Source organism: Zootoca vivipara, chromosome Z (genome assembly GCF_963506605.1).
Source record: "Zootoca vivipara chromosome Z, rZooViv1.1, whole genome shotgun sequence".
Classification (NCBI taxonomy): Eukaryota; Metazoa; Chordata; class Lepidosauria; order Squamata; family Lacertidae; genus Zootoca; species Zootoca vivipara.
This window is the reverse complement of record NC_083294.1, coordinates 2,311,518-2,338,600: the sequence shown is the minus strand read 5'-3', so window position 1 is coordinate 2,338,600 and position 27,083 is coordinate 2,311,518. Positions and strand designations below refer to the sequence as shown.

Here is a 27,083-nt window from a genome sequence, read left to right as displayed (position 1 = left end):
TTTTTACTTGAGTAGAATGTGTGCTTTTATTTAAAATGCATTTCTGGGTTATTTGTGGGGCATAGGAATTTGTTCATTCCCCCACATACATACACACACAACATATAGTCCAGCCCACGACATGGTCTGGGGGACGGTGGACCGGCCCATGGCTGAAAAAGCTTGCTGACCCCTGATTCAGATCATCTCACCCCAGCCACAGCCTCGTGAGAAGACCTAGGCAAGCCACTCTTCTCTCAGCTGCCCCACCCCATCTACTAAGTAATAACATTGACCTACCTTACAGGACTGTTGTGACTGTCCAGGTCACAAAAGCCAAAAACTGCAGCCAGGTTGCTGAGTGGATCACCTGGACAAGTACATATTACACCAGTGCTGAGGGAACCGCACACAGGACCATGTTTCGAGGTCCTGTTGTTTATGCACATAGCCCTGAACAACTGGAGTCCAGGTTACCAGCAAGACCATCTCCCTCTGCAAGTTCACTTTGATGCTCCTGGGAAATTTTACTTGTGGCGCTGCAGCTGGCAAAATATCATAGATCATCGGCCTGGAAAACAGGCATTTTTCTTCTGTTTCCCCTGTACTGTGGAAAGCTATCGCCTTCTGCTGTATGTGAAATAGCAACCATCATTCCCTTCAGACTTCTTGAGAAAACTAACCTTTTTGCTCAGGCTTGGACTGTTTTACAGGTTTGGCTCCCCTCAACTTTTAATCACTTTCATATGCTTTCATTTCTTTCATATATATTACTGGTTTTGATTTTGTGATTTGTCATAATCATAGAACCATAGATGTTGTTGTTTTCAGCTGTACACCACTTAAATAGATTTAAAATAATAATAATAATAATAATAATAATAATAATAATAATAATAATAATAATAAAGCAGTTTATAAATGATGAATGAATGTGATGCTCAGATTGGACAGTCATGGTCACAAGAACCACTGCTGTAACCTGCTGTAAAATTCACAGTACCCACTAAGATTGTGTGTGTGTGTGTGTGTGTGTGTGTGTGAGAGAGAGAGAGAGAGAGAGAGAGAGAGAAAACCCTTTATTTCTGACTTCAAAACGCTGTAATGTAGTTAAAAACCGCAAGCTGTCTCAGTGTCTAGTTCAACTTCCCTTTTTCATCTTACAGGAAACTGTTAGCCAATATGACCCAGACATAAAACCTTTGGAATTCAATGGTTGAGATGAATTATTTATTTATTTACTTACTTACTGCCCTATACACAGGGGTCTCAGGGAGGTTCACAGAATAAAATCAAGATATAAAACCACAAAATACCTAATAAAAATAGAAAGCTTCAAGCAAGCATTTAACATAAGAGCATATATAGTTATTGTATTTTTTAAAGGCATATCTGAATCCCTCACATTGCACGGCCAAGAAGTGAGCATGACTGAACCAATGCTCATCAGTAAACAGGCATGTTCCAGATCTATTTATTTTATTATTTACAGTGCTTTTTCCCCCCTTAAAAAAATGTTTAGGGCTACTTTCATTTTGACTCAAGAAAATCACCAGTAAAGGAAAGGAAGTTGCCATCAGATGTGGCAACGACGAAAATGACCAATCACCGGGCTAGATTCCAACTCCTACTTCACACAATAAACGCCCGCTTCCACCTGAGACTCAGGAAACACTCAGGAAACACCGTGGCAGGAAATGAAGCTGCCATCGGGGGTAGCAACAGAACTGACAATTCACCGTGCTAGAGAAGAAACCATTTTTTTAAAAAAAAGTTTCTTCTCCCGTTAGATTCACAAAATGTTTAGGGGAATGCTTACCCATGCACTCCACCCCCCCCCCGGGAAAAAAAGCACTGATTAATTACATTTGTGTGCCACCTGTCTTTCAAGCAGCATAGAGTTTTCCCGCTCCCCATTTTATCCTCACAACAACCCTATGAGAAAACTTAGGCTGAGAGTGATTGGCCCAAGATCGACAGGGATTTGAACCCTGGTCCCTAGGTCTCTGTCCAAGACTCTAACCACTACACTGCACTGCACTTCTCTGATATGTTCTGATACCCTCTGACATACCAAGCCTTCCTCCCCTGCACAAGGTGAGCGGTTTCTCTCCACCCTGCTCAACCTTGCAAAGCAAACGTATTCGAAATCCTTAATCTTCCCTTTGGCTTTGGCCGGTCTACCCACATTTTAACCCTTAGCACCCAAAGTCCATTTAGACCATCAAGTGGCCACAATTCCCAGCTGCTTTTTTTTAACAAAACATCTCTGAAAGTGACAGCAGCAGGGATTTGAGTAAAATGTTGAGGCACTATTCTGTCAGAGCTGTGTAAGAAACTACCCTGTTATCATCCAATGTTTCATGTTCTCATCCAATCTATCATTTCGATATAGATTAACAAAAACTACTTTATTATTTATACCCCTCCCATCTGGCTGGGTTCACTAGTGAGGAAGCGTTTGTTGCCACATAAAACAAAAAGAGATTCCCAGTATAATTTAGTGCAGCAGTGTAATCTGGCTGTATCATCTCCACCCAAAAACCAAAGGCAGAAATGCATGCCCTTTTAAACTAAATTCAGGCCAAAGAATTATTTTTTGAGAGTTAATATACATTTTACAATACCAAATAAAATTTAGCAGTACACCCGTACTGTTAATGTGGGTTAACACCTCCTTTTAAAGTATTCTAGTTGCAATTCCCTTAGAGGTCTGTGGAGTAGGATCTGACTGGCTGAAAGCCATCATCTGAGGACTGGCAGGTGGTTGGATGCGATATAGAGGGGAGACTGTGTATTCCTTCCCAGCAGGCCCCCTCCCTGCCCCAATATGCCCTATTTTTGGGTATTCCACTGGACAGAACGATCACAGTTGTAACTTCTAAGAGAAGATCAATCAGCACTCTTCATTCCAAACCTCCTGATCAGAATGGTATTTACTTATTATTGATTTCTTTTATCCCACATTTTCTCAGAGGAGTTCAAAATGACATACATAGTTGTTCCATTTTATCTTCATATCCACCCTGCAAGTGAGGTAAGCCAAGAGATAATGTGTGTGTGTGCAGGCATATGAGAGACAGACAGACAGACAGACAGGTCCAAAGTCATTCAGCTCCAAAAGGGAGAATTTGTACTCCACACCTAATCTGAGACTTTTAACTACCATACCACACCGCTGGCCAACTCTGCAATCTAAAAAATAAAGAAACTCTTACACAGTACCAAATATATATGCAAATACCTTTTATTATTACAGTTGAGCTATTTAGAAAAAGACCAGAACATGATAAAAGTATAATACAGGTAAGTATCCCCACCCATTCCCAGGGTGGAAAGTCATCAGACCTCTTGCCTTGTTAGGCCCAAGTAAGTGAGCATTTACTGCCTGCTGTTGTGACTTTTTAATAATAATAATAATAAAGCTTGAAGTCTACAAAATCCATGGCAGAGCTACGTAGTGGTTCAGCAAAAAGATTAGAATTCAGTTTCTCAAACTTGGGTGACCACCTGTTAGACTACAACTCCCATCATCCATAGCTAGGATGACCAGTGGTCAGGCATGATGGGACTTGTAGTCCAACAGCTGGGGACCTCTAAGAAACACTGGTTAGATGGCCATCCTACAGTGGCTCAAGGATGGGTCCGCATTCTTCTCTGCCACCACGGGAAGGCTACCTCTGTTACCAAAGCCTGGGAGATCTGCAGCTTGCTTCCTGGCCACCCTAACCAACCCACCGCCACAACACGTGTGGAGCTTGCTGGCAGAAGTGGACAGGCCCCACGGTATGATCCAAAGTCAGCAGCCATTCTTGGACACAAGACCCTACCCATTCTGCTCCATGCTCCTGCACACCAGATACACACTTTCCTAGCAGTGCAAATTCATAGAACCAATGGATTTTTTTTAAAAAAAAGTTCGATATTGTTTCAGTACTTTAGAAATCAACAAGCACAGAAAAGCCGCAATTCAGTCTGTGATAGCCCAGCTAGGCAGAAATCTACACACCTATCCAGTGTTTAATCTAGCCCTGCAGCTCCTAAAACACAGACACACAGCTGTTTTGTTCTCTTCCCACCAGTTTTTGTTTTGTTTTGTTTTGCAACAGTAAAAAAAAAACAGCTGAAACAAATCATTTTCGTTATTCCATTGGAAACCGGTACTCCATTCTTGTTCTTGGTCCACAGCCATCAGAACACTCTGTCGAACTCTGTCTGATTGGTCGCCACTGGATTCCTGCCCTGATTGGCCGGCTGCTGTGGCATATGCCCACCCCTCCTCCTGGGAGGAGCCAGGTACTCAAACATGGATTGGTTATGGGTGGAGAGCATGTTTTTGAGATCCGAGGGCATAGGGTCGGACCAGAAGAAGTCATGATTCAGGGCGTCATCGCTATCTATCCTTTGGGCAGGATCCAGGACCAGCAGCTTATCTATGAGATCCAGAGCATATGGGTCTTTGACGTACGCCTTTAGCCGCTCCTTCACCTTGCGCTTCTGCCCTTTCGGCAGGTCCAGCTTCTCATACAGTTCGTACTTATCCATGTTTGGCCACACCTAAGGAGTTACCAGACAAGGATTAAATCCAGAAGGAGGAGAGTGATAACCCATTTCAGAACCAGAGCAGCACACAGAAACGCCGTTTACCTTCCCGCTGTAGTGGTACCTATTTATCTACTTGCACTTTGACGTGCTTTCGAACTGCTAGGTGGGCAGGAGCTGGGACCGAGCAACGGGAGCTCACCCCGTCACAGGGATTCGAACCGCCGACCTTCTAATCGGCAAGCCCTAGGCTCTGTGGTTTAATCCACAGTGCCACCTGCGTCCCGAATGTTGCTGTACTGCACAGCAAAGTGTTTGATCCCACAGCAGAATCTGAACATGGTTTTCTCAGAGGTAATTTCCACTTTCCTTGGTGAAGCTTCTTCCAGGAAAGCAAGAACAGAAAGGCAGCCTTAAATGCTATAAATTATCCTAGGCTAGGAAAAACTTTTTTAAAAACAACAACAAAGTGTATAAATCTCAATTAAAATAGTCAAAGAGTGGGAAGTATGTGAGGGCCTCTGCTGTGCTTTGCATGGAAAAGGCACCATGCTCACTCCCCCCCCAGCATCTCTCAATAGGGGCATAACCAGTTGGAGAGCGTCAGTGCAGTGAAGTAGATGGACCAAGTAGATGGACCCCATGTTTCTAAAAACAGCAGTTTAAATATGATCCAGAGATTCAAATGCCATACCTACTAAATTCAGCTATTGGTCAAGCATGTGGTCAGGATTTCATCACCTGATAGATTACAGAACCTACCTCCGGGGTTATGCATCCACAAAGCTGGCTGATGAGAGTGAGCTGGTGCTGTTCTGTGTTTCCCTGCATGATGGGGCTTCGGGTCCACATCTCTGCCATTATGCATCCTGCGCCCCAGAGATCAATGGGTGGTCCATAATCTCGTTCCCCTAAGCAGAAGGAAACTCATTAATTAACCTCAAAGAAACCAGGGCTGGACAACACAGCTTCAAAAACACATTGGCAATTTGCTTCCAGTCTCAACTGGAAATCCTAGGGTTGCATCCAATTAAGGTGCCCAAGTTAGCCAGTGGGTCTACTCTAAGTAGGATTAACAATCCATTGTGTGGGTCTTTAAAGCCCTAGAATGTTTGTATTGCATTTTAAATACGGTGAGGTATAGATTCCTCAGGTAAACAAAAAGCATAAGTAGGCTATTTCTTTACAATCTATCAGCAATTTACAATGCAAATTAAAAAAGACAAACAAGGTAAGTGAGCAATTCAAAACAGTCTTCTCTTTTAACAGTTTGTCTAATCATGCTTTGTGAAGAGGACTTCCATGCAGAAGATTAAGAGGAGGAGGAAGGAGAGGCATGGAAATGCGAAAGACCACCAGAGAAGGAATGGAGTGGTGCACCCCTCTTTCCCAGACTTGCTTTGCACAAAGGCTGCAGCTCAGCGGCAGAATGCCTGCTTTGCATGTAGAAGGTCTCAGGTCCTATCCCCGGCAGCCTCTCCAGGTAGCAGAACCCTGCCTGAAGCCCCAGAGAGATGCCTGTGAGTCAGTGTTGCCAGTTCTGAGCTAGGTGGGGCCATTGGTCTCTCGGGAGAAGGCAGCTTCCTATGCGGAAGGCAAATCTTTCACTAGTCACTTAAGGGGCCAGTAGCAACGAGCATAATTAAGATCCCTTCTGCCTGAAACAGTAAATGCTTGCCTGCACTACACTGCTTCATGTGGTTGTGAAGATTTCTATGCTGAGGAGAAAGGTGGCAAACAGACATGCTCCTCTTTATTTTTTTCAGGCCTTACCCACACAATGCTAAATGCAGGAGTAAAGTTGATTATCTTTCTTAAAAGGTAATGTCCTATGAATACGCAAAAAGGAACTTGTAAACCCCATCAAACCCGGCTCCCTCCTCCCTTCTAGCATGTCCCCGTAGTCATGCTGTAATCTGCAATGCTACCTGGCCTGCTGGCAACCAAACAAACTGTTGCATGACCACAGCCATACCTTTTTATTATATGTGTAAGATCTCAGGGGTATGAAACCCTCCAGCCCTTTCGCTTTCCATCCCTTTGAACTCTGCCCAGGACATGCTCCCTCTCTTCTGGTCAATTGCCATACAGGCCTTGCTGTGATGGACTCCCCTGAAGTGCTTTTGCCTGACTAGAATGTGCCACTGAAATGTGCCTCTTGCTTGCCAGTATGTATGGGGAGTGCATACATATACATAAATGTCTCCAGGGGCTGTGTGACTGGAATGTAGCCTACTGAAAATCTTATCTGTTGCTCTACCTGCACTCACCTCTGTCCCGGCTAGGGTTGCCCGACTCAATAGAGGACAGGACTTCTGTGCCTTTAATTGCCCTGCTCTCTTTTGAGTCTGGAAACCTTAAAGAGACACCAGCAGACCCTTTGTTTAATTTCCAAGCAAAGTCCTGTCCTCTATTGAGTCTGACAACCCTAGTCCCTGCCCATCACTGGAATGCAGCCCCTGGAAGGCTGCCCACAAGGGAATGCGGTTTTTGGACAAAAAAAGCTTCTTTAAGAGGTTGAAGGGGAAAGCACAAACAGGCAATTACCCCCCCCCCCCAAATAAATTATTGCCTACCCAGGAGCAGCTCCGGAGGACGATACCACAAAGTCACCACCCTGTTAGTGTAGCGATTGGGCTGGCTGTTCTTTGCCAGGCTGAAGGCCCGAGCCAGGCCAAAGTCGGCCAGCTTCAGAACACCATCACGGGTGATAAGCACATTGGCTGCTTTCATGTCCCGATGCAAGATCTGGAGAAGGAAAACAATTGGGTAGATGTAGAAAAAAGATTTATAAAAAGGTGCATTCTGAGAAGTCACAGGGCCAGCAGGCAGAAAATCCCAAAGCTACAGTTCACAACTTCCTTCAGGTCAAGAAGCCTGGGAGCAGGGGGAAACCTCAAGCAGAGAAGACCCCCTCCTCACCTTATTACGGTGGATGTAGTACAGGCCGTTCAGGAGCATTTGCATGACTTTCTTGATCTCCGAAAGTGTAAACTTGACGTGGGCATTGCTGAGGAGTCCAGCCAGGTCATGCTCGCAGAAGTCAAATACCAGGTAGATGCTGCCCTTGCAGCGGTTGTACGGAGAGGCTGTAGGAATTAAAAGGAAGCAGCTGCAATCACAGTCTTGCCTTCAAAGGCTCAAGGCAGGTTAAGGCACAAGGATACAGCATCAAAAATCATCTGACATAGAAGGAAAAGATTTAGTACTCACAGATCCACCCAAAAATGCAAAGCAAAGTGTCTATCCTTCCCACCTCCCCAAATGAGAACTGATTCTGTCCTTCACATGCTGCCACTCTGCGCAGCCCTCTCTCACAGAACCACCTCCCACAGGGGGCAGGCGTAGCCAATATTGTGCCCCCCAGAAGCTGTTGCACATCAGCTCCAGCCAGTCTCACTAACTATCGGGCGGGATGGGCATGCCAGTACTCAAGACAAAAAACACATGCAAAATATACAGATTTATTTACACACAAAGCTACCTCGGATACGGAGCATGACAACCTTTGGAGGGGACCATATTGACTTATTGGCATTGGCATCCATCTTGAGAGACATCTTGTGCCTCCAAGGGTGAAGCCAAACTACTGCATTAGTAACACCACAGTGACCTCCCCAGGGTGCAAGCCTGGGCAGTTTGTTTGTTTGTTAATGTTATAATTATTTATTTGCCGGGGGGGGGGAGAGAAACACACACCCCACACCCCCTACCCTCCACCCCCTAGTTGTGCAACTTTTATATCAATACTGACATACAACTAAATACCTGGTGATTTCCTTTCCACCCTTTTCCTGGTTTCTTTATTTTTCTACTAAATCGCATCGTCCAAATTTTTAATCTTTGAATTTCTTCCTCTGTTAAATTCTATTACAGGCAGCCCTCCAGATGTTTTGGCCTACAACTCCAAAACATCTGGAGGGCCGAAGTTTGGGGATGCCTGTTATAGAAGAAAGAGGAGGCTTCTCCCTACCAGATTTCCAAATCTACTTTCAGGCATCATGTTTATGGTGAATAAAAGATTGGGTGTTGTTGGAAAATATCAGAGGTTGAAATTTGGAATGACTCAATATAGAATTTGGGTAGCATGCCTGCCTATGGTAAGGAAAGGCAAACATTTATAAAACCTTTATAAATCATGTGACCAGGAAAAAAAATTATACAGAGTATGGAAAAAGTATAAAAATGCCTGTTCTATAATCTATATCAGTCATGACTTTGTGTTTTATTCTGGGCTTCCTTCCCTACCAGATAAACCTTGATATATTTTTCTGCCATCTTTGAAGCATCAAGTGTTGTCAATGAATGGGATATTTTTAAATAAGAATAACATTTTTGGAAGGAGGGCAAGAGCAAGATTTTTATAGCCGAAATCTAGCCCAATAACAATAGTTTCATTTCCCCCCATATTTCCATACTTCTCTTTATTTCCTTCCAAACCTTTACGTAAGTTATCTTGGTAAATATTATAGTTATTCGCTGTTAACCAGATCCCCAGATATTTAATTTTCTTTCTCTACTTTCCACCCAGACATGATTTCTAGATCAGGCATAGGCAAACTGGGCCCTCCAGATGTTTTGGGACTACAACTCCCATCATCCCTTATCGCTGGTCCTGTTAGCTAGGGATCATGGGAGTTGTAGTCCCAAAACATCTGGAGAGCAGAGTTTGCCTATGCCTATTCTAGATCCGTTTTTTTGCTTGGTTGTCCATATTTTTAACCATCATCTTGGTTTTTCCTTTATTTAATTTGAAAGCAGCTAGTTTTCCAAACCCGCCTACCTCTTCTATCACTTCTGGTACGTTCTTGCTCAGTTGTTCTAAAGTTAATACTAAGTCATCCGCAAATGCTTTTAATTTATAGTTTTGCTGCCCAGGTGCTGGGCAGTGTGTTTGCAGGCCGTGGGCTGCCCAGATGACAAGACACCCCACCCCACCCCTTGCCGATGTGATCCAAAGGAAAGCAGAGCAATGGCACCAGCTTGGCTGCAGGAGCTGCCGGAAGGAGGCGTACAGGCCCCATCCAACCGCCTTAGGGATTCCACTCTGAATTAGTGTAGGGTTTGCTCCTGAGCCTTTTCTTCTCCCAAAGATATCTTGCAAGGTTTAAGTGCAGGTTTAAGATCAGAGTTTGCCTTCTCCTGGATGGGCTACTTTGGCAGGCTGATGAGCCCTATCTGCACCTCACTTCCCTCAACAGCACATGCAGGAACCACCAGGACCCGCTCCCCATTCATATCTTTATAGTGCTGCTGTTTTTACATTCATATATTATAAGCAGTCTTGGGATACTTTTTTTTTAGTGTGGAAGGGTGGCATATGCCTAAATCTAACCAATCAATTGTATCATATGAGTTGTGGGATAGTGATTTCTCAATGCCTTGGATTGCGATTATTATCTCCAGCTTTCGTAAGAACTTACCAATCATAAAAACTGCCTTTTTTGCAGCCACAATTCTTACCTTTGGTCCTGCAGATCTCAATGAGATTCACGACGTTTTCATGCTTGAGTAGTTGGAGGATTTTGATCTCCCGTAGGGCTGTGATGGGGAACTAAAAAATTAACCCAGACAGTCAGTTAGAAAACTTTAATAAATGTTAGAGATCTATGCTAAACCATAGCTTATTATAAACCAGCAGTGCACTGGTTCACATTCCTATAGTTTGTAACATGTTGCTCTGCCCTTCCAGGAGCAGCAAACCACAAGCTTTGACTTACAATGACATGCAAACTAGAAAACCTGGCTTGTTTCTTTTCAGAAAAAAACCACAATGGTTAACAAAGTTTCTTCTCATTTTATTTATTTTATCTATGAATCCCTTCCCTTGAGGACTTCCAAAGGAGTTTATAGTACAACAATGTACATATTAATTGATTGATATTTATTACGGCCATTGGCCCATCACCAACAATGTCCATAAAACAATCACATACATAGAAAAACAACTGCACATATTAAAACAATTATTAATATTAAAAACAGCTTTTAAAAACACCATGTAAATAAGATCCATTCGTATTCAAGACAGATGCCAACTGGGACAAAGATTTTAAAAGGTTTGTTGAAAAATGAATGTCTTCAGCAGGCTCCAAAAAGATTACAGAGGAGGCTCCTGTCTGATATGAAACAAGAGGCCGTCTCATCCGATACCGTAGGTGCCACCAACCTAAAGACTCCATTCTGACAATGTGTGGAATGGATCTCCTTACAGAATGGCACCTGCAATATTAAGTTGGCTACGCAAGGAATAAGGTGGTCCTCTAGGTACAGGACTTTGTACCCCAATGTTTATCCAGTAACTAATTGGCAGCTGTTGAGGGGCCTCCTCTTTGGGGTTTTGGCCAAAAGATTTGTTTCTACTTCTGCAAGCCTTAGGGTTCCTGCCAAGACTCACCCCTCTCTTCCACATGCCATTTGGGCAACACAAGCATTAACCCCTCTAAGCATGAACACCAGAAACAGAAGGAATTATGATACAGCAGAATAAATCCACTGCTGCAAGATGGTGAGACGGCTTTTAAAAAAAATGATGCCACAAATTCATACAGGGTGCGTTTCTCAAGTGGGATCAGTCCTGAGAGCCACAACGAAACTTCCCCTATCAGAGGCCAGGCAGGCAGTCACCTTTACTGTACATAGCCAAAGGTCTTTATAGAGGCAACATACTGCTGAATGGTAAACGCAAGGATAATAAAGGAAGACTACTGACTTCATGTTCTGCATTAGAGCTTCCTGGAAGCATCTGCCTGACCACTCTTTGAAACAACACTACAACAGATGAACCCACCTCCCCCTGATCCAGGTTGCCGCACCCAATTTTGCACCCACATCCTGTTCCAAAGCTACTTTACCTCCCATGCTCATAATCACCCTTACACACACACACACACACACACACACACACACACACACTGCCCCACATCCCCAACAGAGCACAAACTTACCCCCTCTTTTTCATTCTCCATCAACACCTTCTTCAATGCAACTTTTTTGCCTGTTTGACGATGTTTTGCTTTGAACACTTCCCTGGAGAGAAAAGGGGAAGTGTTAAGATTCACCGAGGACCTAAAGGTGTTTCCATCTGCAAACTCCCCAGAGACGTCTGACTAACTGTTGCTGGATAAATGCTGACTGGAACTCCCGGGTTCCAGAGGAACATCTCTCAGAACATCAGTTGCTGGGAGACGAACAACGGTGCTATCTTCACGTGCTCAGCTTCAGGCCTAATCCAGCAGGACCTTTCTTGACTTCCTGTGCAGTCCTCATGTAATTGAACAGGGAAAGTGCAGCTACCCTTCTAAAAATAATAAAGCCCACACAAGTGGCAGAGTCTTTGGTCTTCTTCACCCAAGGTATACACACAATGAATGGCTTTTTTTGGCACATGTACATGGAGTGAAGCTGCCACTTGATGAGGTACCCTTGGAACAAACAGGCACTGTTCAAAAAGTGCTCGAGTTTTGTTTTGTTTTTTTGTAAAGTATGTGCACCCGATATAAGAAAGTGCATGTGGGAGAAAAGTTGAATCTTACAGTATCCTGCTGATAAGAAAAGGAAGGAAGAATAGGCTTGAAACACTGGCTGATGTGTTAAGATGGTATCCTGTGTCAGGCACATGGAAGGCTTTGCAGAAGGACACAAAACAGTATGAGGAATCCAAGCAAGCAGGCACATGTTATTCGAGAGGAACTGGATGAAAGAACAGGAGACCACCATCAAGAAGGTACTGTCCCACCACTGCTTCGATTGGCACTTCTTCTAGTCTAAAATTTAACTAGTTTTCCACAGGGTTTCTCAGACAGCAGGCCAGGACCCACAACTGAACTTTTAATGAGGGCTCAGTGGTTACAGCCGGCCCCCTACCTCCTCACTTACCAGTCCCACCCACTAGCCTTTTGGTTTGGAAAAAGGCCTGAAAACCAGCAACTTCTTGCATGCAAAGTAAAGGTGGCTGGAGACAAAGAAATTTGGGGGAGAGATCTCTCTCCTCTGAGGGGAAAGGGAAAGTTCAGTAGTGTTGAAAGAATTTAGAAAGCAAGATGAAAGGTTAATAATAATAATATCTAATTTAATAAACAAAGAAACTGGGAACAGAAAGGAAGGGGATATCAGAGGCAAGCTGCTTTAGAAGCAAGTGAAATGGAAAAGTATAAGAGAAAGGAGATTTTAAAAACTGGCAATCTGAGTATGGGTGGGAATAAGGTGCAAGCAGAGTGTGAAAGGAGTCTGGTAGATATAGGTAACTGAGAAGAGAGAAAAATGAAAGCAAAGCCCTTCTGCACTTAAAAGCTCAGCAGATTCTGCCTAAAATGGGGAGAGCGAGCTGCAACACACTCAGAACATATGTCTGTATTTGGCCTGAGGAAAGCTCAGCTTTGGAACTCCTTGTCACAAGGAAAATGCTGTGGCACCCTGGGGTGCTTTTAATGATGGCCGGGGTGCCATGGGCAACACTGTCCTCTGTCCCTCTTTCCTTCCCTCCCTTCTCTGATGCCCTCACACGTCTCTGCCTCCCAAAGGCTTGGGCGACTGTTTGTTGTAGCAGCTCCCCAGGCGAATGGTGCCTCTGGGGCTGGTTGCCAGGAGCTGAGGTGGCCTCAGAGTGAGTAAGCAAGCAAGCAAGCAAGCAGGTGAAGGAGCCCAGCCAGCCAGTCCACCAGCCCTTGCTGTTGGGAATGGACAGACAAGTGGGAGGCCAGGCAGGCAGGCAGGTGCTGTGCTGGCCTTTCTTGTGCTTGCTGTGTGCAAGGCCTGCCTGGGAGCTGAGTGCCTGGTCCTGCCTCCCAAGGTAAGGTGCTGGCCTCATGTTCACCTTTGGCCAGTCTCTGTTGGGCCACTAAGGCTGGGGGCATCCTCTTCCCAGGCCCCTGTGGGGCAGTGTGAGGAGGCACCTCTCTTTGGGGCATGTTGGGGAGCTCAGAGGCCAGGGGTGGCAGCCCAGAGGACTCCCGAGGAGAGGAGGCTGAGGGAACACTCCACAAGGGAGGGTGCTTGAAAAAGGGTGAGAGGCTGCCAGCTCTGCAGGCAAGGGGTGACATAACTGGGCTCCTGAGCCCCACAAGGGTACCGCAGAAAGAATGAAGTTGGTCAAGAGAGCCATGGACTCAAAAAGGTTGAAAACCTCTGGATTAGATGGTTGTTGTCCCCTGTAGTGGTGACTTTCTAGTGATCTATGGAAGGGAATCAGGTACTCATAATTATGTGTGCCTGTAGAGGATGTCTGAGCTTCGTGGCTCCCTTGATATACCTCTGCTGCCTGAATTATGAAAATCCTGGTCTTGGACATAGGTTTCTGGGATGATTACTGACTCCATCTCTTTCCACCTTTAAAACACGTTTCAGTCTGGGTTGCAAGAAACAGGCCTGTGTTGCCATTTGTTTCATGCCTGACTGTAAAACATTTGGCTCAATAGATCTGGGTAAAAGGGCATCTGTTAATCTTCCTTCCTTCCTGTTAGCCTTTGAAAAGCTGACAAACCTGTTTTCTGACAAGACACTGTTAATCTATGCAAGAATTCCTGGGCTCCTTTCCTGTCTTTAGTTGTACACGCTTTGAAGTCCAGGAAGTCTTTTTAGCATCTTGGTGTTAGTTCCAGATCTCCCCAACAGTATCAGATTCAAGGTGGGAGGAAACCTGGGAGGGGTTTTAGAAGTTAGGATGAATTCTATTGGATGATTTGAATCTTTGTAACCTTTTGATATTGTAATAAAAAGATCTGGCGAAGGGAAAGAGAGTTGCACTTTTCCTCCCAGAGATTTGCTGGTTGAATCTTTGGTCCTTTGTCTTTGTTTTCAATGTGGTATTCCCACAGTCCCCCCCACAAGTAAGGTGGCTCTCTCATGCAATTTGAACCTGGGTCCCCTCAGGCCACATCCTGCCTCTTTTTATGATCTTACTTGGAGTGGAGGCATAGCAGAATGCTTCCAGAAGCAAGACTTTCTCTCCAGCTAATCTATATCCTGGGGTTATTAAGGTGATAAAATGGGGGTGGGTCTGAACCACCTATGCAGCCTTGGTCTTCTCCAAGGGAAAAATAATACCAGTACAGTAATTAATAAAGGCTGTCTGCAATCAGTGAAAGGAGCTGATGCGGTGGAAGCAATTCAGTGTGTGAAGCAGGCGAGTTATTTAAGAGGCAACAAGACTTTTGGGGAGGACAGCAAGGAGCTTAAGGGGGAAACGTGGCCCGTGTCTGCGTTGGGAAGGGGGACCTCAAGCTGCTGTGGTGGGAGCTTGACTGGAGAGCAACTAGGGGAGGCAACTGATCGGGAGGGGTGAGGCCTAGAACAGGAAGAACAGAGGAAGCCAACTCTACAGGAGGCCAGAATGAACGCGAGGCAATGGGATCTCCAAAATGTTGTTGTTTGTGGACCTTAAGGTCCTCCGCGGGGCATACCAGGAGAGGCGCATAGGGCTTTAAAGGTCAAAACCAGCACCTTAAACCTGATCCTGTGCTCCACCGAGAGCCAGTGCAGCTTGCAGGAAGGACGTCTGTTGGGACCCTGTGCTAAGAGCCCATAAGGGAGGCGGTGGGGCTGGAGCAGTGGGGGAGCCTGTAGGGAGGTGGGGAGCGTGGAGCAGGGGTTGGGGGACCCTCTTGGGGGGTGGGGGGGATCTATAGGGAGGTGGGAGGGGCAGGGTGGGGTGGGGGGCTCCCCGGCAGAGACTCACCCGAAGGTGCCTTGCCCAATCTTGGCCAGCTTCTCGTACTTGGAGACCTCGTCGCAGTAGGGACACTCCACCGCGTCGTACTGCTTGGCCATGGCGGAGCCGGCGCCCCTGATCTCTTCTGGCTGCCGCCGGCCTCCGTCCGAGGGGCGCAGCGGCACGTTTCCGGGAGCGCTTCCGCCCGGCCGCTCCATTTCTGTGCAGTTCCCCTCGTCCCGCCGCCACGCACGCCACTTCCGGGGCGCAGGGACTCGCTGCCGTGAGGCATGCTGGGCTTTGTAGGCAAGGCGGGGCGGGGCAAGTCCTAGGGGAGAGGCCCGCCTCGCCCCGCCCCGCCGTGAAACCTGCAGGGCAGCGCGCGGCCTCAAGAGGGAGCCAAACCGCTGCCTTTTATCAGGACAGGTGGGGTTCAACAGATAAAGATGAGATGAGGCGGAATAGGGGGTGCTGACCCTGGCAAATTTCTGCCTCAATTGTTTTAACTCGGATTTCCCCCCTCCCGTCTGTATAATTTGTAGGTGCTGCACCCTCAAAAGGCAGGCTCATCCATCCATCAGGCAACTCTTATTTCCATCTCCCAACCTTTGCTCTGTTTACCATCCAGCCTTGATCCTGAGTTTCTGAGAATGCCAAAAGCTGTTTGTGACATTTTGATGGGCCAAATAAAATGAGTTGTGGGGTTTTTTTTGTTTTTGTTATTTGTTTAGCTTGAGGGCTGCATTTCTCTCTTTCTCTCTCTCTCTTTTAAAAAAATTATTATTATTAAAGGTTTCTTGATTTACAAAAGTATGTGCAACGTCTCTCGAATTTTTTCCATTTATCATTTTTACAAATCAGTTTCATTTGTTGAGACATTGGGAAGAAGAGGGGGAGAGAGCTAGACGGCGGGGGGGGGGTAGGTAGGTTGGGGGTTGGGTGACGATGCTTCTATTTTGCTTAATATACGTAGAGTTTGATGTCAGCGTTGCTTGTGTGGGTTCTCTTTTGTTCGCTTGTGTTCCTTTGGTGGTGAGAGAGATTTGGGTTGGCCTAGGGTGTGGTTGTTCATTTGCGGTTGGCTGTGGTGGTCTTTGTTTTCATGTGTGAGTGGGGTGGGTGGGTGTTTTGGATCTGGTTAGCCATATTGATTTGTATGCTGTCGGTAGATTTTTGCCATTGTCTTGTTGGGCTGTGTGATGAAGAGGTGAAGCCATCTTCTTCTGTTTGTCCCTGTGTCATTTTCAGTTTATTGGTTAATTTTTCTAGTACGGCTGTTTCCCATACTGTTTGGTACCATTGGTCCATGCTTACTCCTGACAGGTCTCTCCAGTGTCTGGTGATGATGTTTCTGGTCGCTGAAAGTAGGTGGGCTATGAGTTCTTTGTGGTAGGGCTACATTTCTCTGTGGGCAACTGTCACCCATGGTGGGCAGGGCCAGATGCAAAAGTGGGTGTGGCCAGAGGTAGACGTGGGTGGAGCAGTGAGTGTGAGTCATCCCTCTACTGTAGCCAACCATGGATGGGAACTGGAGGGTTCAATCACACCTGGAGGGCAACATGTTAGCTGTCCCTGCTGGCCACACAAAAGCCAGAGCCCTGAGCCATGGCCTCCGAAGGCAGCGGTTGTACTGGACAGTGATGCAGTAATAATGGAAAAAGATGCAGATATTCCCCATTAACCACTGCATTTGTAAATTAAAATATGTAAATTTTAAAAAGAGGCTTAGAAACCAGGCTTTCTAATGCAATCGTTTCCTGTTCCTTACTACTCATTTGTACAATTAAAATGTGACTAGGTAAAAGGTAAAGGGCCCCCTGACCATCAGGTCCAGTCGTGTCCGACTGTGGTCCCCCCCCACACACAGAGAGAGACACAAAGACACAACCATCCCTTGCAGCAGGATTGGTCGGTTGAAGACCCAGCCTGTCTTCAATAAGGAAAGTCAGGTGCTCCTCTCCATCTGGTAAACTGTCTTCTCAAGCTGCATATGCATGCTAACACTTCAGTATTCCCCCCCAATATATTTATTGGTTTTATAAACATTAAACCAGGGGTCCCCAAACTAAGGCCCGGGGGCCAGATGTGGCCCAATTGCCTTCTAAATCCGGCCCGCGGATGGACCAGGAATCAGCATGCTTTTACATGAATAGAATGTGTGCTTTTATTTAAAATGCATCTCTGGGTTATTTGTGGGGCATAGGAATTCGTTCATATTTTTCCTAAAATATAGTCCGGCCCCCCACAAGGTCTGAGGGACAATGGACCGGCCCCCTGCTGAAAAAGTTTGCTGACCCCTGCATTAAACAAACATACAACAAACACAGGACAAAATGCAAAATGCAAAATACAAAAAAAACCAATACATAATACAAAAATATATTAAAAAGAAATACAAAATACAAAAACAATAATCTTATTCTAACTTTAAATCTAAACTTACTGACTTCCTCTTTTCTCTCTCAACTGCATTTCAAAATATAACATCCTTAGTACTTTCCACATCTTATTCCATCTATTTTAAAAATTAAACATCTCAAAACTCTCATTAACTTGTCTAACATATTATATCTCTTATTATATCTTATCTTAAAATTCTATTTTTCTATAACACTTTTATCTAAATATCACTCTTTATTATCTCAACCTTTATCAAAATCTTAATATACCGGTACAATACGACCTTAACCAAATCTCTTCTGCAGCCTCCTTACACTTCCACATCTTATATTAAACTTAACAATCTTAAAGTTGTTTCTTAAATAAACTTTAACTTTATTCCAATCTTCCTCCACCGACTCTTCCCCCTGTTCACGGAGTCTTCCGGTCAGCTCAGCCAGTTCCATAAATGTTATGGAGATAACACTTCAGCATTTTTCATACCTTGACATTGTTTTATTATTTGCAGTGTTTCATTGTTTTAATCAGGTTAGTAAGCCGGATAACATACTTCAGAAAAATTCCTTCCAGTAGCACCTTAGAGACCAACTACCGGCAAGTTTATCATTGGTATGAGCTTTCGTGTGCATGCACACTTCTTCAGATACACTGAAACAGAAGTCACCAGACCCTTATATATAGTGCAGACATTTAAAAAGAAAAGAAAAAGAAAAAGAAATCAGGAATGGGCAGCAAGTAAATCGGGAGCTACTGGTTGACTCACAGTAGATCAGCGAGGATTTCTGACTCTAGGGCCTACCACATTGATTATCAGTGCAATATATTAAAAGAACCAAAGTGAGAGAAAAACCTATGCAGTGTTCTTATGAACAGCCACTGCAAGACAAATGCAGCATAAGCTGACATCAGACCAAAGCAGGCTTGAACTGGGCTGAGGGGAGTTGGTCAAAACAGGTGGTTTGTGAAGATTTGTTGTTGTCAAGCTCTTAATCACCCATCAATTAATTTTGTGGAGTTGGGGCAGAAGGCTAAGTGGTGAAAGGCACATGCCCCTGAATAAACACATTCCCTTGCAGAGCAAGAGGGGATTTCCATTTAGCGCAACACACAGGGCCAATCCTGGAATCGCTGGCCCGTCCCTGGGGTGGTTCAGGCTGCTTGCCGACTTCTTGACCCTTGGACAGACCAGTGCTCTGCTCTGCTGGTTGCCTAACCAACTGGCTTCCTTTCAGGCTGGGCCCAATCTGCTCACATTTCCTCCCCACTCCATCAGATCTTTCAGCTCTGATGCGAAAACAATGGATCAGTTTGTGCCCTGGACCAAAGGAAGTCTGGAATTCCTGTCATGCCCCAGCAGCTATCCAACAGCTCTGTGGCTCTGGGCCATCACGAACCTCCACACACCCAAAAAAGACTGAGGGTTGCAGAGGTACCCATATCTCAGTCCGGGGGGGCCTGTCTGGTGTTAGAGCACTGGATAGACAAACTATTTATTCTGATCCTTGTGCAGCACGTCAAAGCATTCTAAGCCTTTGATATGCACCACTGTGGTTCTTATAACAGGGATAGGGAGCCTTGAGATGAAAGCACCCCTCCAAACCTCTTTATCTGCCCAGCAATATTCTTTCCAAGGCCATGGCCATGGCCTTCAGTACTGTTCCATGCTCTGAGATGTAGCTCAAAAGCTTGTGCCTCTTTGGGCTCTGCTACTGCCATCCCTTCTCTTCTCACGGCTGCTCTGATTCTGTAGAAAGCAGCTTCCTGTTTCCCTTGTAAAAGGGGGTGCCAGGTGAGCCTCCCTGGATGAAACTAACAAAATGAAGAACCCACACAAGTGACACTGACACAAAACCCCACACATACACTAAGTAGAAGAACAGAAGCATAACTACCTGACCCTTCCCCCTGCCCTCTTCCCCCTATTTTCTTCTCAACTTAATACTGCATGCAACATCAATGTCTCACAACAAATGACACTGATCTGCAGAAAACACAAGCTGAAAAAAGAGACAGTGCACTTATTTTTGTAAACTAATAAATATTTAATAACAATTATAAAAAAACTAACAAAATGAATTTCGAAAGAAACAAATGTCAGGTTCTGCAGGAAGAACCAGCAGCACAAATCTAAGATGGGGGAGGCACCCGGCTTGCTAGGAGGACATATGAAAAGGATCTAGGGGTCTTAGTGGAACACAAGCTTGACATGAGTCAATCCTGTGATTGTCATGGACTGATTGGAAACAGAGGAATGGGGGGAGGAACCAGCTATGGAAGTCCCCAGGGAAGAGCCATGGGAGCGGTGGTGGAATGTCAGTGAGTGGTCACAGGAATAAGATGGGAAGAGTTGTCGGAAGCAGAAGAGGTAACAGGGTTTAGTGAGAAGGGAGAGTGTGTAGCAGAGAGTAGTCCAGAATCAGGGCAGAAGCTGAAGCAGGAAGGAGGGAGGAGAGAGGCCAAGAGGCAGAGATGAGTCTGGCCAGTGAAGAGGCACAAGTGTCTCGCCTTCCTGCTGTGACAAGCTCCTCTCCCACCTTGTTCCTCAGAACCAGAAGAGGTTTGAAAGGACGGAGGAGAAATTAGCACCACACAGACACAGTCTCTAATTCTAGGCTGCATCACAGATTCAAAGAATCTTTTGGTTGGAAGGGATCCCAAGGGTAACCTAGCCGAACACCCTGTAATTCAGGATTCTCAACTAGGTGGCCATCCAACCTCTGTTTAAAAACTTCCAAGGAGGTAAAGTCTACAACCCAACCTCTTGAGGTCCATTCCACTGTCAAACAGCAAAAGGGGGCACCACTACTGAAAATGCTTTCTCCCTGCTTTGTATTCTCCTTGAGATGTGCATCAAACAGAGATATCAACCCTCAGATGCTGATCTGTACTAAAAGATAGCCCTGGGCACATGCTGTATGCCCTCTGACCATCCAAGCATGCCTTGCTGACACAGAGTGAAGAGGAAGCAGGCTTGAAGTGGTGATGGGCTCAGCACAAGCATGCTCTCTGCTGTGGTTTTGTGGCCAGCCTTGTGGATTTCACACCATTCTCACAGCATGACATAGTCATTCTGGCTGCAGTAAGGCTGGCTGAATCTGCCAGTCAGGCTCTTCTTTTAAAAACTGTTACGTATTTTGCTTTGCTTTATACTTAGTTGCCCTGCAGATTATACTGTTGTGAGTTTGGGTGGGTGGGTGTCAGTCTGTTTGATGCCCTGAGCCCCTTCCAGTTCTTGATTTCCTGGATCTGTGGGAGTGGAAGACCACATTCCGTCATACAAACCTGCCCAGGTTCTGAGATCTTTAGGTGAGGCCCTTCGCTCGGTCCTGCCACCCTTGGTGGGGGCATGGGAGAGGGCCTTCTCAGTGGTGGCTGCTCCCAGACTCTGGAACTCCCTCCCTAGAGAAGCCAGACTGGTTCCCTCCTTGCCATCCTTCCACATGCAAGTGAAGATCTTCTTGTTCCAACAGGCTTTTGGGAACTGATGGCTTTTGTTATGCGGATCAGAAGATTCTAGGTTCGACTCCTGGCTGGCTCGCCATATTGTTATGAAAAATGTACCCCAAAATGCGTTGCCTTTTAAGAAGGACAGACGCGGGTCGGAAGCTCCAAAATTTGCACTAAGTTCAGCTCCGCCGGGAAAATGACAGAGACCACACGATGCTGTCAGGAAAAACAAACTGATCCCTTTATTGCAGAATGCAAAGCTACAGCTGTAGGGTCCCTGCCTCTGGAAAGAAGGAAGGAACCCCGGAAAATGGTAAAGTCCCCTTATATACCCTCCTGTCCCTGCATGGAAATCTCTGGACTGGGAGGGAGGGGGAGACAAGGGCGACAGGTGGGGGATCGGATTAGCTGGGTGCGGAGATGACTTTTCCTTTCAGATGGAGAGATGTCAATCGCTCTTCTCCTGTCGCTGATGGTGCTCCCTGTTGTTTGGCAGGAAGGGCAATCAGTCAAGATGGGTGCAGAGGTGGGGCAGTTCCTGGCGATTTCCGTGGGGTGGAAGTCCGCCCGGCAGGTGTTTTCCTCCAGGCCATGGAAGGGTGGGCTACGTTGAGGATGGCAATTTATTTGAATAAAGTTGTTCCAGCTAATCCCTCTATTGTCCGTGTGTCCTTGAATGGGTATAGGGTGGTAGTAGGGCAAGGTTCAGGTGGGTTGGGATCATACAGGGTTCATACAGAAAATATACCTGGAAAACATACCTAATACAGGGATTTCTAATTAAAAGGTAGCAGTCCTGACATATACAGTTCTAAGATATAAAACAGCAATTCCAATACAGAGAGATACTAGCAATTCTAATACAGAGGCAGCGGATAGAGATTTCATGGTAAGAGAACATATAATAGGCTGTATTATTAACTTGAGTAGAAAAGTGTCACTTTGGATTTGGGCGGTTCCCCCCCCCCTTCTTCTGGAAACATTGTTTTGTTCTGGGCGGAGGGGAGGTGGAGAGGGGAAATGTGTGAGTTTATGCTAACTGTTGTGCATATGCAGATCCTTAAGCCTTCCTTCAGGCAGGGTCGTGTCCTAGCGGGAGGGGTGAGGAGACAGGGAAGATGGCATTAAACAGGATGTCAAATTCTGTCACCCCTCTCTGTTCATTAATAATGGTGCAAACCCCCCCATATGATTTTATAACACTTTCAATAAAAGGACTGGTGCTATGATTTTTTTTAATTGTACTGATCTGCATGTTTTAATAGATCACATATATTGTTTTAATTCTATTAAGGTTTAACCTTTTTAAGCTGTTTTTATTTTATCTGTAAGCCATCTTCAGTCCCTGTCACGGGAAAAGGCAGAAGACGGAAGGAAGGAAGGAAGGAAGGAAGGAAGGAAGGAAGGAAGGAAGGAAGGAAGGAAGGAAGCTTGCCAAACCAGCCCCTTCTAGGCATTGACTGTGGCTGACTAGTCAAACGTCGTCATCATCGTTGTTGTTGTTGTTGTTTAGTCATTTAGTCGTGTCCGACTCTTCGTGACCCCATGGACCATAGCACGCCAGGCACTCCTGTCTTCCACTGCCTCCCACAGTTTGGTCAAACTCATGTTGGTAGCTTCGAGAACACTGTCCAACCATCTTGTCCTCTGTCGTCCCCTTCTCCTTGTGCCCTCAATCTTTCCCAACATCAGGGTCTTTTCCAAGGATTCTTCTCTTCTCATGAGGTGGCCAAAGTATTGGAGCTTCAGCTTCACGATCTGTCCTTCCAGTGAGCACTCAGGGCTGATTTTCTTCAGAATGGATAGGTTTGATCTTCTTGCAGCCCATGGGACTCTCAAGAGTCTCCTCCAGCACCATAATTCAAAAGCATCAATTCTTCGGCGATCAGCCTTCTTGATGGTCCAGCTCTCACTTCCATACATCACTACTGGGAAAACCATAGCTTTAACCTTTGTCGGCAAGGTGATGTCTCTGCTTTTTAAGATGCTGTCTAGGTTTGTCATTGCTTTTTCCCCAAGAAGCAGGTGTCTTTTAATTTTGTGACTGCTGTCACCATCTGCAGTGATCAAGGAGCCCAAGAAAGTAAAATCTCTCACTGCCTCCATTTCTTCCCCTTCTATTTGCCAGGAGGTGATGGGACCAGTGGCCATTATCTTGGTTTTTTTGATGTTGAGCTTCAGACCATATTTTGCGCTCTCCTCTTTCACCCTCATTAAAAGGTTATTTAATTCCTCCTCACTTTCTGCCATCAAGGTTGTGTCATCTGCACAACGTCATCATTAGCATGACCAAATACAGGAAGTTGCTCTGTGCCATGGGACAAATGCATGGGCCTTCTCTCCCACACTTGGCTGGTAGTCAAGGAGCTGGAGACAGAAATATGTGCTTGATCTGGCCTGGATCCAAAATTGTGATGAATGAAAGAGCAATATCTGTTGGGGTGTTCATGTAGTGAGCCCCTCCATCCTATGCTCAGAGTACATATATGTGTAAATAAAGCCACTTATCCTGAATACACCACCATTAACTCCAAGGAAGCTGAAACCTGAGTGAGCTCCTGGAATCTGGTTTCTCCCACCATTTAGGGGGTGGTGCGTAACAATAGCTGTATCACATTTGTAAAGTATAGTGATTTACTGGTACTTTACTACAATTGGGGGTGCTAGTGATGTATGGAAGTGAGAGCTGGACCATAAAGAAGGCTGATCGCCGAATAATTGATGCTTTTGAATTCTGCTGCTGAAGGAGACTCTTGAGAGTCCCATGGACTGCAAGAAGATCAAACCTATCCATTCTGAAGGAAATCAGCCCTGAAGAACAGATCCTGAAGCTGAGGCTCCAATACATTGGCCACCTCATGAGAAGAGAAGACTCCCTGGAAAAGACCCTGATGTTGGGAAAGATTGAGGGCACTAGGAGAAGGGGACAACAGAGGACGAGATGGTTGGACAGTGTTCTCGAAGCTACCAACATGAGTCTGACGAAACTGCGGGAGGCAGTGCAAGACAGGAGTGCCTGGTGTGCTATGGTCCATGGGGTCACGAAGAGTCGGACACGACTAAACGACTAAACACACAAAATGCATCACTATGTGTTTAATTCTGGATTGTCCCCCAGTAACTAGTGTGATTGTTTAATTTTGGTCACATGGGAGTGACTTGACTGTAACGGCTGCATCTCCTTGAACACTGAAGAAGAGACAGTGTTAGGGTTGCCATATTTTTAAAAGTAAAATCCCCCCAGACAATATTGGATAACTCTACCTCTAAACGCAACGGAGGAGAGGAGTGCTGATGTTTCTGTGTGTGTGTGTGTGTGTGTGTGTGTGACAGAAATATGTACAGAAGTTAATGTTCTCCCAAAGAAGTCTTCTGGAAGGAGAAAGGGGAAACCTTTCAGAAGCAGCTGCATGGCCTGGCTGAGTCACGTGCCGAAGGCGGAGTGTAAGTATTGGAAAGAAAGACACTGTTTGTTTGAATGTTTAAGGAAGCAGCTATAATCTTCAACTAAGAAAAGCTAAGCCCATGCTTGGATAAGCAGGTGAATGTAAATACTTTGCATATTTTAGTCTTTAGCTAGTTACAGGAAGGTAGCAGTGTTGGTCTGTCATAGTTGAAGCAAAATAAAAATTACAAACTCATACCAATGACAAACTTAGTTGGTCTCTAAGGTGCTACTACTGGAAGGAAATTTTATTATTATTTAGCTATACGTTCTGCAAGTAAAAGGACCCCTGGACAGTTCAGTCCAGCCAAAGGCGACTATGGGGTTGGGGCGCTATCTTGCTTTCAGGCAAGGGGAGCTAGCATCATGTGGCCAGCATGTCTAAATTGCTTCTGGCACAATGAAACACCGTGACAGAAGCCGGAGCGCCAGAAATGCTGTTTGCTTTCCCATCACAGCAGTACATATTTATCTACTTGCACTGGCATGCTTTCAAACTGCTAGGTTGGCAACAGCTGCGACAGAGCAATGGGAGTTCACCCTGTTGCTCAGATTCGGAACCTTCTGATCAGCAAGTTCAAGAGGCTCGGTGGTTTAGACCACAGCGCCACCCACTCTCCTTCTGCAAGTTTAGGCTTTTCTGCAAGTATATAGGCTTTTGAATATTTTAATAAGTGTTTGGATATTGTTTTAATTTCAGTAAAAGAGTCAGTATTGCATATGATTTGGCTTCCTAGCTGCAATTTAGCTACTCTGCCAGCAACATTGATGTCCTAGAAGTGGTCGGCAGGAAGTGGTTGGAGCCACTGCAGACATAGCTTCCTGGGAGGGTAGATCCCTGTTGCATACCGGGAGGACGAGGCAGCAGGGAGGTTGACTCAATGCAAACACACCAGCAGAGCCAGTTCTGCTAGTGCATCTGCACTGCACCAACCTCCCCACTCTCTCTCAGATGGTTAGAGCATGGTACTGATAATGCCAAGGTTGGAGGTCCAATCCCTATACAGAACAGCTGCCTATTCCTGCATTATAAGGGGTTGGACTAGATGGTCCTTTGAGTCCCTTCCAACTCTACAGTTCTATTAATCTTGCTACTAATAAGGAGCTAATGCAGTGGCTCCACACCACCTTGCAAACAACTACATCCAGCTCCCTTCTCCTCCGGCTTCCCTTTAGCTCCCTTTGCTGCTGATACGCTGTCAAGATGGGCTGGAATGACTGGCTAGTTTTGTTCAGGGCTGCAGGCAGTGGGGGTGTGAATAGAAGCTGGGGGTGTCATCCCATGTGGAAACCTCATAAGTGATGTGAGGGCCAGTGGCGTAGGAAAGGGGTGTAGGGGGTGGGCCACCCCGGGTGCCACTCTGGGAGGGGGGCGACAAGATGGACCTGCCTCCCCCCAGCTTTAGAGTGGCTGAGGGTGTGGCGTCCATATGGGCTGCTGCTCGCGCACTGTTCGTATGGGCGTCCGTCCGGGATGCTGCTCACGAGTGGCAGCCCATATGGCCGACGCGCGTGAGCGGCAGCCCGTACGGACTGTGCATGTGCGGCATTCCGTATGGAGTGTGCACGCGCGGGATACCGCACATGCGCAGTCCGTACGGGCTGTGCCACCCCAGTGCCAGAGAGGGTTCCTCCGCCACTGGTGAGGGCATGGGCCCAGGGTCTTCTGCACCAGGCCCTAGATCTCCCGTCTCTACCTCCCTTTTCCTTAGGATTATTATTATTATTATTATTATTATTATTATTATTACTCTGCTGACACAGTGTAGCTTTCCTTCTAAAAGGTTCCTGAATTTATGCAGGCACCTGCTGTGCAAATTTGTGTCATGGCACTATCCCCCAACCCTTTTAATGCCCTAGCAATGCTTTTGACCGATCTTGGTGTTTTGTTTTTTTAATGTCTGATAAAATAAAATAAGGCAGCTGCAGCAGGCACTCTTGCTGGAAGCCAGTCAGGAAGTTAGGCTGTCATTCCCACCATTTCTGAGGTTCAGGCTGTGGAGTCATAGCCGTCAACCCTCCCTTTTTATGTGTGGGCAACTCCCTTATTCCAAGCCACAGCTGTCAGCCTTCCCTTTTTTGCTGGAAATTCCCTTATTCCAGCGCTGTTTCCCGCTGCTATCCTGGATTGTTAGATATACCGTAGAGACTGTCCCCGGGGCTGGTGAGGCTGCTGATCCCTTATTTTCAAATCTGAAAGTTGACAGCTATGTGTGGAGCGGTGATGGCTCTGCAGATGAAACAGCACCATCAGCACAAAAGAGGGAGATATCAGCAGACTTGGAGAAATCCCAAGATTTGCAGAAGTACCAAAAATATCGTTACAAAATTTGGGTGCCTCCCCCTCTCTCTGCTGAGTGGTGGCAACAGTCCATGGGACTCACGCAGGGTCTGTGTTCCTTTGGAGGATCGAGAAATGGCAGGGACTGTTGTACCTTTGAGAAATGTGGTTTATATTCACCTATTTACACCTGGAGGGAGTCTAGACTTTCTTATCGCATGGTCATTTCAAGAGCAGTGTTCTCCAGAGCAATGCAGCCAGCCTTCAGCCAAGGGCGTACCCACCACGGGGCAAGTTAGGGCAGCTGCCCTACTCTAGAAGCAGGGCTGGTGGGCAGAGGC

The 27,083-nt window shown here is 45.9% G+C and overlaps 1 protein-coding gene across 1 annotated transcript; it reads right to left on the bottom strand.

Moving 5' to 3' along the window:
- Positions 1-1,818: 1,818 nt before the first annotated feature.
- On the bottom strand, positions 1,819-15,426 carry CDK9 (cyclin dependent kinase 9). Its single transcript, XM_035102283.2, has 7 exons — positions 15,197-15,426; positions 11,469-11,550; positions 9,985-10,075; positions 7,444-7,610; positions 7,098-7,269; positions 5,284-5,432; positions 1,819-4,536 (listed from the first exon to the last, which is right to left on the bottom strand). The coding sequence occupies exons 1-7, from the start codon at positions 15,385-15,387 to the stop codon at positions 4,171-4,173; spliced, it is 1,218 nt and encodes a 405-aa protein (XP_034958174.1). The 5' UTR covers positions 15,388-15,426; the 3' UTR covers positions 1,819-4,170.
- Positions 15,427-27,083: the final 11,657 nt, after the last annotated feature.

Excerpts from the sequence above, each read along its gene's own strand:
- CDK9 (XM_035102283.2), bottom strand. The coding sequence starts at position 15,387 with ATGGAGCGGCCGGGCGGAAGCGCTCCCGGAAACGTGCCGCTGCGCCCC. Across the intron at positions 10,076-11,468 it reads TGGAGAATGAAAAAGAGGGG|TTCCCCATCACAGCCCTACG; the intron begins GTAAGTTTGTGC and ends TTAATTTTTTAG. Across the intron at positions 5,433-7,097 it reads TCCTCCGGAGCTGCTCCTGG|GGGAACGAGATTATGGACCA; the intron begins GTAGGCAATAAT and ends CCTTCTGCTTAG.